The 15,544-nt window shown below is 42.6% G+C and overlaps 1 protein-coding gene across 1 annotated transcript in view; it reads left to right on the forward strand.

Annotated features, from left to right (window-relative positions):
- LOC122546083 (uncharacterized) overlaps positions 1 to 15,544 on the forward strand; it is a 69,071-nt gene that overhangs the window by 24,822 nt on the left and 28,705 nt on the right. The window contains exons 5-6 of the mRNA XM_087974844.1: positions 7,894 to 8,232; positions 13,994 to 14,110. Coding sequence (XP_087830970.1) covers positions 7,894 to 8,232; positions 13,994 to 14,110 — 456 coding nt within the window. The remainder of the gene's footprint in view (positions 1 to 7,893; positions 8,233 to 13,993; positions 14,111 to 15,544) is intronic.

The following is a 15,544-nucleotide window of genomic DNA, read 5'->3' on the forward strand; positions in this document are numbered from 1 at the left end:
AAATTGCTGAAGATGTTCTGCCATTTGAAATGGTTCCAAATTTGCCAAAAAAGTTTAGAAAGACAGCAGATGGCCATCCGTTTAGAATTAGCATTGAGGTTAGAACATAGAACATAAAACATAGAACAATACAACACAGAACAGGCCCTTCGGCCCGCGATGTTGTGCCGACCTGTGAACTATTCTCAGTTCATCCCCCTGCACTATCCCATCATCATCCATGTGCTTATCAAAGGATTGTTTAAATCTCCCTTAGAATTGGATCTAACCAGGGACATGGGAAAGCTGAAATTGTAAGGGAGTTAGTCAAGCACTTTGGTGTGTCAGAGAAACAGACAAGTGCAGGAGGGTTAGAAAAAATTAGTTTACAACTGAGGAAAATGGAGTTACAAGATAAAGAAAAGAAGAGCCATGAGAGAAGAAAAGAAGAGAGAGACAAAGAGAGATAGAATAAATGGAGGGAAAGAGACAGAGAGAGAGAAAAAGAGAAGAAAGGGAGAGAGAAAGAGAGAAGAAAGAGAAAGGTAAAAGAAAGAGAGAGAGAGAGTGAAAAAGAAAGAGCAGAGCAAAGAGAGAGCAAAGAAAGAGAAAGAGAAAGGGAGAGATTATTCAAACTTCGGAAGTTGTGACTTAGTCAGGAAAGCCAAGTTAACAGGAAGGAGATGAAGAGTGAATGTCGTGATAAATACAAATACGTCAAAGCTCTGCGACATTTTGATGAGTAAGATGTTGAAGCCTTTTTTATTTCATTTGACAATTTGGCTCGGCATAGGGAGTGGTCAGGGAACCTCTGTGTAATGCTAGTTCGGAATAAGCTGGTAGGCAGAGCTAGTGAGGTATTTGCAGTGCTGTCAGATTATGACGATGTCAAACATGCTATTTTGAGTGCTTATGAATCGGTACCAGAAGTGTACAGACAGTGGTTCAGAAATATAAAGAAGGAACCAAGTCAGACTTGTATTGAGTTTGAAAGAATTAATCAGTCTTTTTGACAGATGGGTACGTGCTTTAAAGATAGGTAGGACCTTTGAGGCTCGAGGAGAGGTTATTCTGCTGACGAGTTTAAAAACTCACATCACTCAACTTGCACCAGATTGTGTTGCTGGTAGTATACAGACAGGAGATGTTCCATGGAGCACATGAACTACCAGTAGGAGGTCACCTCAGTGTAAGGAAGACTCAGATTAAGGTACAAAAGCGGTTGTATTGGCCTGGAATGCACAAAGGTGTTAACTTTTGCGGTATGTGTCATACAAGCCAAGTGGTCGGTGAGCCAAAGCAGTAAACCCAACACCTTTGTTGCCAGTTCCCACATTTGAAGAACCTTTCACGTGGGTTATGATGATTGTGTCGGTTCCCTCCCTATAACTATAAGTGGGAACCAGTACTTGCTAACCATAATGGGTGTGTCTCCCAGATTTCCAGATGCAATTCCATTACGGAGCATTAAGACAAAATGGGTGGTAGAGGAGTTAGTAGCTTTCTTCACTTGGTATGAGCTACCCAGAGAGATTCAGTCAGATCATTGTCTAATTTTATTGCTCAGCTGTTGAAAGAAGTCATGGATAGATTAGGCATACAGCACATTAAACCAAGTGCATATCATCCTGAAACTCAGGGAGCTTTGGAAAGGTGGCATCAGACCCTGATGACCATGTTAAGAGTGTGCTGTCAGGATTACCTGAATGATTGGGATGAAGGTATCCCATTCATATTGTTTGCCATTAGAGATGACTCAAATGAATCTACTCAGTTCACTCCCTTTGAGTTAATATCCGGACACGAAGTGAGAGGTACTTTGAAATTAATTAAAGAGAAATTGACAGGACTGAAGTCGGAAGTCACACACTTGGATTATGTATCAGACGTGAGAGAGAGATTAAATCAGGCCGGTGAGTTAGTTAAACAGCACTGAAAGAGGGTACAGTGTAGAATGAAGCAGGTGGCTGATTAAAAACTCTGGAATTCCGACATTTTCCCGTGCGGATGACGTGTTCCTACTGTTACCAATGATAGGGTATCCTTTCAAAGTCAGGTTCTGTGGTCCCTGACAAATTGAGAAAAAAGTTGAGTCAGGTAAACTATCTGGTAAAGACGCTGGACAGGAAAAAACTATATTGGGTATGTCATGTGAATATGTTGAAACATTATTATAATAGAGAGAGGGAACTGGAGGAACAGGTGTTAGTTACTGTCCCACAGAGTGAGGAATCAAATCTCGTGTTGTGCAGTATGATTGCCTTAAAATACATTAAACAATGAAGAAGTCCTTGAGGAGTGGGATAGGTTAGTGAACAATCTGTCCCAGGAACAAAGAACCAGTTGAAAGGATTGTTGCAGCAGTACAAGGACATATGCAGGAATAAGATGGAGAGGCCTGATCCTCTTGTGCATGAGGTAGAAGTAGGGAATGCTGTTCCAATAAAACAACACACCAACAGGCTTAATCCTTTCAACGCCACACAGGTCCAGAAGGAAGTGGATGCAATGCTCAATTAAGCTATCATCGAACTGAGTCAAAGCAAGTGGAGTTCGATGATCGTGTTAGTTGCCAAACCTGACGGGATTCAACAATTTTGCATGGGCCATTGGAAGGTTAAGGCCATTACAAAATCAAACTCAGATCAATACTAAAATTGGAGGACTGTATAGAGAAAGTTGGACAAGCCCCCTACATCACAAAGTTGGACTTACTGTTTGGGTATTGTCATCCCTTTATAAGAGAAAGTGAAATAAATTTCTGCGTTTGTCACCCCAAATGGGTTATGTCAATTCAAAGTGCTTACCTTTTGAATGAACATACCAGCCACATTTAAAAGGCTCGTGAACAGAGGTGTGGCTGTGTTAACCAACTGTGCAGTATATCTGGATGATGGAGTGATCTTTCGTGAGTCATGGAAAGATCTCATGGTACAGTTGGCACACAGCTCTTTCAACGATTAAGAGAAGCAAAACTGGTAATAAAATTAAAGAAAACACAATTTGCGAAGGCAGAGGAGACATTATTGGGACATAACATCGGTCATGAAAGGAATGCAAAGACAAAGACCATCGAGGAATTTCCACAAACAACCTCAAAGAAAGAAGTGCTTTGATTTTGGGGACTAAGTGGATTCTACTGGAAGTTTGTTCCAAATGTCAGCAGGGTAGTGACTTCACACACAGATTTCCTGAAGAAGACCACAACATTTCGGTGGATGGAACAATGCCAGGAGGCACTTGACAATGTAAGAGTTGTACTAACCATGGCACCAGTTTTAGCTGCACCAAATGTTGCAATCAAAGTTGCAATCGATGCTCATGATATTGGACTTGAGGCTGTACTGCTACAGGAAGATGATGATGGAATTGAATAGCCAGTCGTTTACTTTTCAGAGTAACTCAACACCCATCAGAGAAACATATTCTACCATCGAAAAGGATTGATTGAGTTTGGTACTGGCCGTACAACATTATCGCAAATTTAACGGATAAATGTTAAATAAGGTTGAACAGATAACAATGTTATTCATATGTGTGCGGAAATTAATATGAACTTAAATTAATATATATTTCATTGTCATGGGATTAAGAATTAGACAAAAATGGAGACATCTTTTCATTATGATGGTTCATTTTTTTTCTTCGGGGAGGTTGTTATGAAGTTGAAGGTGTGTACAGTACCTTTAAGCGAAAGTGAAAGCTGTTCTGCACTGAGAACGTGCAGGCACCTGTCATGTGACTAACGAGCAGTCTCAGAGTGTACTGGAAAATTGAAAATATGTAACATTTAGCTGTAAACTAGATACCTCAGTTGCTTTGATCATAATTTGAATCTAACCAATCAGTTTAAATTATGCCCCAGGATACTAAAACCCAATCGAGTTTGAATTTTTATTGTTTTTGCCAACTTCAGAACAATGAAATCACCTGATTTTTGGGGTATACAAAAAGCAGACATTTTGAAACTTAGACAGAGAGTAACTGCCATTGAGAAACTGCCATTCAAAACATTCTGCACCAAAGGTACCTTTCTCATATGAAACATCTTTGCAGTGAAAGACAGAAGACAACTCAGGGAGATCTTGAGATGAAAGAAGAAACACATCAATAATAACAGCCACTGTGTGGCTTTGTAATGAAGCTGATGTAACTTTAATATGGGTGGTTCTTGGAACAGTAGATTGTTATAGAGTTGGAGACAGATAGCAAGCAGTTTAGGGAAAGGAGGCTCAGAGTTGGAAATAGTTGTTGTTTAATGTTCACTTTGAGAGTTAAAGAATAAATTGATTTTTAATATAAAAGTGAATTTTGGGAGTTCTCTATTCCTCATACTTTAACAGATGGCGATGCGAGGTGAGCTTTTCTGGGTGTTTGGTTTAATTAGCAGAAGGCTTCACCGCCGTCTCGTAACAGCAGCTTCACCTGGGCAATCAGGATGGACAATACATGCACATAATCCGGGCCAGCGATACCCATGATGGAATAAAACAAATGGAGAAATTGATGAAACAAAGAATATCCTGAGGAAAAACCAAAAACAAAGCTGCAGATGCTGCAAATCAGAAACAAAAATGGAAATTATCAGAAAAGCTCAGCAGGTCTGGCAGCACCTGTGGAGAGAAATCAGAGTTAACGTTTCAGGCAGAGTGACCCTTCCTCAAGATGCTGAGGAGTTTGACAAGACAGATTCTGAGAGGATATTTGCTCTTGTGAACAGAAGTCAAACATGGGAACAATTGCAAAATAACGGATTTTCAATGTAATTTGAAATGAGGAAACATTTAATCTCTCAGCTCCTCTTTTAAGTTCATGAAGCAAAGAGCCACATGGCTGATTAGCCCCCTCCTCCTGCACCCAAATATCTTACTTAATGTAGAAAAGTTTAATCTGGACTCTGAGTTTAAATTAACCTGTGCACATTTCAAGGGTCACAGCTTGGAGCTGGTGAATGGTTACATTAGGAATGACACCAGGGAGTTCTCCTTCACACAGAGTGTGGTCAATACTTCGTATGTGTTTGCTGGACAGAGTGAGGGGGAATGCTGTAAAATCCTTGACCTTGTTTAAAGAAAATTAACTTTGAGCAATGGGTGGAGGGTTCTGCATGAATGAATTCAGGAGGGTTCAATGGATCCGATCTGTAAGTACCTTCAGCAGTCACACGGCATCAGGTTATAGTCCAACAGGTTTATTTGAAATAACAAGGTTCAGAGCACTGCCCCTGCATCAGGTGAAGTCCTGGTGTAGTGTGACTTCTGACTTTGTCCACCTCAGTGCAACACTGGCAACTCCACATCGTGTAAATATCTTGTAACCAAGGTTTGGAGATGCCGGTGTTGGACTGGGACGTACAAAGTTAAAAATCACACAACGCCAGGTTATAGTCCAACAGGTTTATTTGGAAGCACTAGCTTTTGGAGCGCTGCTCCTTCATCAGGTGGTTGTGAAGCGTAAGATTGTAAGACACAGAATTTATGGCAAAGGTTTATAGTGTGATGTAACTGAAATTATATATTGAAAAAGATCTGGATTGTTTGTTAAGTCTCTCATCCGTTAGAATGACCATGTTGACTTCAATTCTTTTATATGTAAATCACAAAACTTTTTTTTAAAAGCTCCATTCTCAAGTGAACTTTAACAATTGGTATCTGTCAGCCCAGATAATGTCTGTCAGCCCAGATAATGTATTGAAGGTGTGAGCTCCCCTGGGTGATACCGTCTGTGCCACAACGTTTAGACTGATTCTAATCTAAAGAAATGAATTTATAGAATCTTACATGAATTGTTGAGCAAAGTAAAATGTTATTCTGCAAGTACAAATTCACCCCCACAAACTTATATGTGCATGTGTGTGTGTGTGTGTTTGTTGGGGGGATGGCTGTGAGTGTGAAAGAATGTGCGCATGTGTGTGAGTATGAGTATAAAGGGGTATAAGTGTGGGTTTGGGGAAGGGGGAGGGGGGTGGTTGTAAATGTCTGTGAGGAGTGTGTGCCTGTGTGTGAGTGTAAGGATAAAGTCTGTGAGAAGGTGCATGTGTGAGTGTGGCAGTGTATGTGTGAGCGTATGAGAGAGCGTCTGCATCAGTGTGTGCATCCGTAGGAGTGTGTGTGTGTGTTTGTGTAGGAGTGTGTGTGTGCGCGCGCGCGCGTGTGTGTGTTGGAATGTCTGTGTGTGCGTGCATCCGTAGGAGTGTCTGTGTGTGTTTGTGTGTGTACGTGTGTAGGAGTATGTGTATATGTGTGTGTGTAGGAGTGTGTGTGTGTGTGTAGGAGTGTGTGTGTGTATGTGCATCGGAGTTGTGTGTGTCTGTGTGTGTACGTGTGTGTGTAGGAGTGTCTGTGTGTGTGTGCGTGTGTGTAGGAGTGTGTGTGTATGTGTACGAGTGTGTGTAGGAGTGTCTGTGTGTGTGTGTATGTGTGTAGGAGTGTGTGTGTGTGTATGTGTGTCGGAGTGTGTGTGTGTGTCTGTGTCTGTGTGTGTAGGAGTGTGTGTGTGTCTGTGTGTGTGTAGGAGTGTCTGTGTGTGTTTGTGTGTAGGAGTGTGTGTATGTGTGTAGGAGTGTGTGTGTGTGTAGGAGTGTCTGTGTGTGTTTGTGTGTGTGTGTGTACAGCGTGATGGGGTCACCTGTCGTGTGAAATGAATCCAAGATCTCGGTTGAGGCCATCCACATGGGTACCAAACTTGGCCAAGAGCCTCTGCTCAGCCACTTTTTGTTGCTGCCTGTCCCAAAGTCCGCCTTGGAGGATGGTCACCTGAAAGTCCAAGGTTGAATGTCCCAGATTGCTGTATGTGGCAGGTACTCATGCAACTCAGCCAACGTTGTCTATCCTATCCACTGCAGGCAAGGATGCCCGAGGCATGCTACATTGGTGAGACCAAGCAGAAGCTACGGCAACGAATGGATGGGCACCATACAACAATCAACAGACAGGAGTGCTCCCCCCCACCCCCGCCCCGAGTCAGAGAACACTTCAGCGGTCCTGCACACACATATACAGAGACACGCATGCACACAGACACTCCCCCCCCCCTGCCCCCCCAACACACACACACTCCTCTAGACACACATATGGGCGCAGATGCTCTTTCATACGCTCACAAATACACTCACACATGCACTCTCTTTATACTCATACTCACACACATGCGCACATTCTTTCACAGGCACTCACAGCCACCTCCCCAACAAACACACACACACACAAACACACACACACATGCACACATACACATATACTTTTGTGGGGTGAATTTGTACTTTCAGAGTTTCATCATACTTTGCTCAAAAATCCATGTAAGTTTCTATAAAGTCATTTTTTAGATTAGAATCAGTCTAAACATTGTGGCACAGACAGTATCACACAGGGGAGCTCACACCTTCAATACATTATCTGGGCTGACAGACACCAATTGTTAAAGTTCACTTGAGAACGTAACTTTTAAAAGAAAATTGTGATTTACATATAAAAGAACTGAAACCAACATGGTCACTCTAACGGACAAGAGACTGAACAAACTATCCTGGTCTTCTTCAATATATAATTTCAGTTACATCACACTATAAACATTTGCCATAAATTCTGTGTCTTACAATCTTATACTCCACAATCACCTGATGAAGGAGCAGCGCTCCGAAAGCTAGTGCTTCAAAATAAACCTGTTGGACTATAACCTGGTGATGTCTGATTTTTAATCTTGTAATCAAGGTTTTCAAATTGAGTGGCGAGGAGACATTTTGATCAGGGTGACTCTTCCTGGGGAATGTCGAGGACAGACATGTTAGAGATATGAGTGGAGTCTTTAATTGTTCATTTTATTGTGAAGTTGAAAGGAATGTAACATATTGAAATAAGACCTTCTGCACACTGACCTCATCCATTCTGATGTTTGTCCTTTCCTTTGATGCTCAAGGAGATGTCTCAGTTGTGAGTGGAACAGAGGGAGATTCAGTTACTTTACCCTGTATCTTCGAGACCAGATCCTACCCTCCCCTGACCACTGTTACCTGGATGAGGAAGGAGCCCTACCAACACATCGTTACATTTACAGCCCAATCACAGGGAACTTGGACAACTGGACACGGTGGAAATCGGTACGAGCTCATCGGGAACCCAGAGGAGGGAAACGCTTCAACCAGGATAAACCAGCTGAGTGTGAGGGACAATCACACTTACCTGTGTCTGGTGGAGTACAGATCAAGATTCAATCTTTTGTATCTGATCCAGAAAGAGACTCGGTTGCAGGTACATGGTAAGAAACCGTTCACACATTCTTCAGCCTGTAGAAGGTGCACAATGAGAGTGGAACAGATTCAGTGAATGTTTTGTGATTTGATTTTCTGCTGAAAGGACATGGAACTAAAACATTAACCCTGTTTCTCTCCATCGGTATTGTCTGCCCTGCTGAGTGTTTGCAGCATTTTGATGTTTCTTTAAAATGTCCAGCATCTGTAGTATTTTAGCTTTTGGTTTCAAATTTAATTTTTTTCAATATTTAATGTACTATGATGTGCTGAAATTTTTAGGCGCATTTTGATGTCAGTATTGAAAGACATTGACAGACTCAGAATATTTAGTTCAATCTCCAAATGACCCAAAGTTATACTGACATTAAGATCATCTCCTTGAACAGGAAGGTGCTACAGACTAATGTGTCCCTCTTGGATCCAACCTTCATCGGGAATAGTTCCATCAATGCAAGTACATTCCCCCAGTGTCCATCTAACTGTGTGAGGAATCACAGCTACGTGGGACCTATCCTAGCCCTGCATTCACCCTTGGGCTATAACAGGAGTTGGTGGTGTACTGTTACTGTTACTGTCACTGGGTGACTAATCCAGACACCCAATCCTGGGGCCATGGGTTCAAATCCCACCACAGCAGCAGGTGAATTTTTTTTAAAATCTGGTATTTAAAAAAAAGCTAACCTAATGGCTGCATGTGACCATTGTAGAGATTTGGAAAAGCCGATCTGATTCAATCGTACACTTCAGGGAATCTGGGTTTCGGTTAATTTAGCTGGACGGTTGGTTTGCAAAGCAATGTGATGCCAACAGTGTGGGTTCAATCCCCACATTGGCTCAAGTGACCATGAAGCACCCTCCTTCTCAACTCTCCCCTCACTGAGGTGTGGTGGCCCTCAGGTTAAACCACCAGCAGTTGTCTCTGTCTCTCTCAAGAGAAAGCAGCCCATGGTCTGGTAATAATATGGCAATTTAATTTAGAGAATGAAATCTGCCATTCACATTCAGTGTCATATGTTGCCATATGCACAATCTTGAGCCGTCTCTCCATCAGCACCACCTCACACAGGCTCAGGGCTGCTCATAATCCACCAACTCTGCACAGTCCACTTCTAACTCTGTATTGGGAAAACAAAACACAGACTGGGTGATTACTTTGCAGAACAGAAATGTTCTGCCCACAAAAATGATTCTCAGCATCCAGTTGCCTGCCATTTCCACACCCCACTTTTTGGGGACCCAGTGACCTTCTGGACTCAATATTGAGGTGAATTATTTTAGGGCCTCAGCACCTTCTCCTACCTTCTTCCCCCAACCCCCACACACCAGGCCTTGTCATCACATGGGCTACTACCAAAACAATCCATTGTCAGTGACAAATGGTCCCCAATTGCTTTTCTCTCTGTCTGGGGTCTGTTTTCACTGAGAGTTTACTCCTGCCTCCTCACCCCCCTCCCCATTATCAGCATCGATACCAACCTTTTCCCAGCTATAATCAGTTATAGAGTCATACAGCACAGGAGCAGACCCTTCAGTTCAACGAGTCCATGCTGACCATAATCCCAAACTAAAGTAGTCCCACCTGCCTGCGCTTGGCCCATATCTCTCCAAACATTTCTTTCTCATGAAATTATCTAAATGCCTTTTACACATTGTAACTGTCCCCACATCCACCATTTCCTCTGGAAGTTCATTCCACATAAACCACTCTCTGTGTAAAATAAAAACTGCCCCTTAGAGGCATAGAGGCATAGAGTCATTGAGATGTGTAGAATGGAAACAGACCCTTCGGTCAAACCCGTCCATGCCGACCAGATATCCCAACCCAATCTCGTTCCACCTGCCAGCACCCGGCCCATATCCCTCCAAAGCCTTCCTATTCATATACCCATCCAAATGCCTCTTAAATGTTGCAATTGTACCAGCCTCCACCACTTCCTCCGGCAGCTCATTCCATACACATACCACCCTCTGCATGAAAATGTTGCCCCTTAGGTCTGTTTTATATCTTTCCCCTCTCACTCTAAACCTATGCCCTCTCGTTCTGGACTCCCTGACCCCAGGGAAAAGATTTTGCCTATTTATCCTATCCATGCTCCTCGTAATTTTGTAAACCTCAAAAAGGTCACCCCTCAGCCGCCTTCCTTATGTCTTTTTGAAATCTTTCTCCTCTCACCTTAAAAATAAGCCCCAGTCTTGAAATCTCCCACCTGAGCAAAAAGACACCTGCCATTCACCTTATCCATATTCCTCATGCTTTTATCGATCTTGATAAGGTCACCTCACAACCTTGTACGCTCCAGTGAGAAATGTCCTAGTCGCTCCCGACTCTTCCGATAACTCAAGGCCTGCTTTATTTGCAACATCCTGATAAATCTCTTCTCCAGCTAAATGATATCCTTGCAATAACAGGGTAACCAGAACTGGACACAATAGAGGCCTCACCAGCATCCTGTCCAACCTGAACATAACATCCCAACTCCGATTATCAAAGGTCTGAGCAATGAAGGCAAGTGTGCTGAACCACCGTATATATAGACGATGCAAATTTGGAAGAATTCTGTACCTGAATCCCTAGGTCTCTGTTCTACAGCACGACCCAAGGCCCTACTTTTAATTGTGTAAGTCTTCCCTTTGTTTGTTTTCCCAAAGTGCAATACTTCACACTTATCTTAAACTCCATTTGTCACTCTTCAGCCCATTGACCCATTTGATTATGATCTTTTTGTATTCTAAGATAACCTTCTTCACTGTTCAATATTCTATCAATTTTGGTATCAACCACAAACTTGTAAAACATGCTTTTTGTCGTCTCATCGAAATTGTTGATATAAATGACTGACAAAAGTGGGCCCAGCCCTGATCCCCGTGGAACCGTACACGGTGGTCACAGGCCTCCAGAACAAAACCCCCCCTCCACCGTCACTCTCTGTCTTCTGCCTTTCAGCCAATTGTGCATCCACTTGCCAAGCTCACCCTGAATCCCATGGGATCTAACTTCACTAATTAGTCTAATATGAGGAACATTGTCAAAGGATTTACCAACTTCTAAGTAAACAATGTTAACCCCTCTGCCCTCATCAATTTCCTTGTTTATCTCTTCAAAAACCTCAATCAAGTTTGTGAGACTCGATATCCCTCGCACAAAACCATGCTGACTATCCCGAATCTTTCCTTGCCTCTCCAAATGCATATAAATCCAAAATTTCAGAACAACTTCCTCACCACCGAAGTCAGACTCACAGGTCTGAAGTTCCCAGGCTTCTCCTGACATTCCTTCTTGAACATTAGCCACACTCCAGTCATTCAGCACCTGACTGTTATTTATGGATGATACAAATGTTCCTGCAGGGGGCCCAGCAATTTCCTCTTAACTTCTGACAAAGTCCTGGGATTGAGTAGATCACGTCTCAGAGATTCATATTTTTGAAGACCTCTAACAATTCCTCTTCTGTAATACAAGCTGTTTTCAAAATGTCAATATTTATTTCTCAGAGTTCTCTAGCCTCCACTTCTTTCTCCACATCAAAAACTGACACAAAATATTCATTCAATATCTGTCCCATCTCCTGAGGAGTGCATGATGGCTCAGTGGTTAGCACTGGCACCATGGACCTGAGTTCATTCTGATGTTTGTCCTTGCCTCAGCTGCTCAGGGAAATGCCTCAGTGGTGACTGGGACAGAGGGAGATTCATTTACTTTACCCTGTATCTTCTGGAGCTGGGACTCCCACACCCTGACCACTGTTACCTGGATGAGGAAGGAGCCCTATCAACACGTCATTACATTTAGAGCCCAATCACAGGGAACTTGGACAACTGTACACGGTGGAAATCGGTACAAGCTCAGAGGAGGGAAACGCCTTGACCGAGATAAACCAGCTGAGAGTGAGGGACAATCACACTTACCTGTGTCTGGTGGAATACAGGTCAGAACCTGATTCTCAGTATCTGATCCCGAAGGAAACCCAGCTACTGGTACATGTAAGAAATCATTCTGCAAAAAAGGCAACAATTGATGGTATTATTGCTGGACTGTTAATCCAGAGACCCAGGTAATGTTCTGGGGACCAGGGTTCAAATCCCACCTTGGCAGATGGTACAATGTGAAATCAAATAAATTGTCAAAGTAAGAATCTAAAGATGGCTGTGTGACCACTGTTGATTGTTGTAAATCCCCATCTGGATCATTGATGTCCTTTAGGGAAGGAAACTGCCATTCTAACCTGGCCTGGCCTACATGTGACTCCATACCCACAGTAATGTGGCTGATTCTTAACTATGAGACATGGACAATAAAGGCTGACTGAGCCAGTCACACCCTCATAACTTAATGACCATGATAAAGGCTTTAGTCTATAAAGGGTTGATAGTGTGGGTGGAACAGATTGTATGAACTTTTTACAATTTGATTTTCTAGTGAAAGGTCATTGAATTAAAATGTGAAATTGTTTCTCTCCACAGGTATTAGCTGGCCTGCTGACTATTTGATTTTTATTTCAAATTCCCAGCATCTGCAATATTTTGCTTTTGTGTTTGAAATTTGATTTTTTAAATGTTTAGTGTAATTTGATGTGCTGATTCTTTTAGGTTCATTCTGATGTCAGTATTAAAAGACATTGACACACTCAGAACATTCAGTTCAATCTCCAAATGCACCAAAGTTGTACTGACACTGAGATCATCTCCTTGAGCAGGAAGGTGCAACAGCCTAATGTGTCCCTCTTGGTTACAATGAAAGTGTTCACACCTTCATCAGAAATAGTTCCATCAATGTTAGTATGTTTCCCCAATGTCCATCTGACTGTGTGAGGAAACACAACAATGTGGAACCAATCCTCATCCTGCATTCACACATGGGTTATAAAGGAAGGTGGTGGTTTTCTGTTACTGTCACTGGGTGACCAATCCAGACACCCAGATCATGGGTTCAAATCCCACTACAGCACATCTCAGGCCTGGTAATGACATGAGCTGCTTTCACCTACTTCCTGGTCCCATTATCACATTGTCTTTCTCACTGGAGGGCCATTCAGTGTCCCTTTGTCTATGTGACTGTCTTTCTCACCTCTGGGCTCAGTCACCACTCAGCCTCTCACTCATTTCCCCCCACTCCCACCCCAGTCCCACAATCCCCTGTCAACAGTTTCCATACCACCTTTCCTTAGCAGCTGTCAGTTCGGATGAAGGATCACTGGACTCAAAACTTTCATTCTGAGTTCTGTCCACAGATGGCTGCCAGACCTGCAGAGTTTCTCCAGCAATATTTGTTATTGATTCCTTCATGACAACATCTGATGTGCCGGAATTCCGAGGACAGTCACTATTACCAATTCTTCTCTCCCTCACTCCGGGGGGAGCTGGAGCTTAATCTGTCCTTCCCATTATCCAGCTGAGACCGGGCAAGTCAGCACCGGATCCAACAACTGCCCTGTGGAACGATGTAAAATATCCATCTAAACTTCTATTCTGTGTGACAGAATTGAGCAGCTGCTTCCTTCAAGAATTTTCCAGATCTGGAAAGCACTGCCTGACAGGGCGATGGAAACAGATTCAACAGGGGCATCTTTCAGAAACAAGGGATAAGTATTCGGAAAGGAGCACATTACAGGGTCATAGAGAAGGACAGGGGGAGGGGGATGAACTGGATTGCTCTGTCAAAGAATGCCCAGTGTGTACATTTAATCTCACACTCTATAACCCTGCTACAGTGTTCACTGCAGCAACATTGTGATATTACTAACCAATGTTGTTCTTGCTGTTTTATAGTGAAGACTCAGCCTGCTCAATATGTCTCAGTATATTCGCTGGTCATTCCACTGTTCATCCTCCTCCTCCTCCTCATCATCATTGTCATCATCTTCATCACCTTCAGGAAGAAAGGAGGTGGGTTCTGTAGAGAATGAGGTTAATAAATCAATATGGTTCTGTTTTTGAAACAGCAATAAACAATGACCCTGGATTAATTTTCCCTCACCGACTCTCTCCTCTTCAGTACATTCTCTGAAAACACTGGCTTTGTCTTTGGTGGGTGGTGGAGAGTGGGTGAAGGTGGCCTGTTCAATAGCATCACCCACTGTCTGATGTCTGACTCATGGGTGATTGAAGATTGAGGCTGTTTCACAAGCAAGGCCATTCCAATCCATTCTATTAAACTCTGATGGATTAATCCCCATTCTTCTCCCCATTACTGTCAACTCTCAATGCACCAAAATGTCTTCTCATTCACTTGCATTTGACACAATCCCAACAGACCACACCTTTTCCATTCATTCCCACTCAGAACAGAATCTCGATAGAACATAACGGAAGCTGCAATTTGAAAGAATTCCTTTTTGTGTTTTATTGTTAAAATTGATATGCTGCAAAAAGACAACATGGTGCCTCAGATAGTCTGAGTAACAGACATCTCGGGGTGGAATGGTAACATGGGCTCCTGTTTGGGCCTGTGCAGTGGGGGCAATGTTCAGGCACTGATCTGTTTTGGGGGTGACCTCGTGACCTACCTTTGCACCGGTTGATCAAATTAAAAACACAGTCTCTTTTTGAATACAGGAGTTACATTCGCGATTGTCGAAGGCAGTGGGACCAGCCCAGAACCTTGGGAATTGTGGGAAATGTAAAGCAATTATTCAATTTTCCCGGCAGCTCCTCTTTAAAGACCCTGGGATGAAGTCCATCAGGGACTCAGGGAACTGTCAGTCCACAGCATCAATGATTTACTCAGGGCCACTTCTCTGGTGTCTGGAATTTTCTTGGGTTCCTCCTTCCTTTTCATTTCCGGATTTATAATGTTCTGGAATGTTATTTGTATCCCTGATCCTGAAGACTAATGCAAAATACCTGTTTAATTCATCAGCCATTTCCATGACTAATTTTACAAACTCCTGTTGTTTTTAAACCATCTAAATGTAACGTTGCCATATTCCCAGAGGACCACAGTGGTGTTCTCTGATCAGAGAGAGAGAGAGAGAGAGACAGATGACTGGTGGTGTGCTTAACCTGATAATCATCTTATCTCAAGTAAGAGGTGAAGTTGAAAAAGTGGGACCTTTGCGGTAAGATCAGCTAATGTGGTAATTGAATCCATGCTTTACATCACAAGTCAGCTGTCTAGCCAACTTCCCTACAAAATGTCTCAAGAAACTCTAACTATCCACTCTTACATTACTGCCTAACTTTCTCTGTACAGTAATTTTTCCCTCCTTATTAACTTTGTTGCCTTTGATTGATGATTTTTATATCCTGTCCAATCTTCTCACCTGTTCCCTTATTTTGTGTAAATATTTGCGTTTTCTTTCAGTTTGATACTGTCATTAA

The sequence above is a fragment of the Chiloscyllium plagiosum genome, unplaced genomic scaffold (assembly GCF_037043375.1).
Source record: "Chiloscyllium plagiosum isolate Xiang-an unplaced genomic scaffold, Cpla_swu_hap1 HiC_scaffold_2, whole genome shotgun sequence".
Classification (NCBI taxonomy): domain Eukaryota; kingdom Metazoa; phylum Chordata; class Chondrichthyes; order Orectolobiformes; family Hemiscylliidae; genus Chiloscyllium; species Chiloscyllium plagiosum.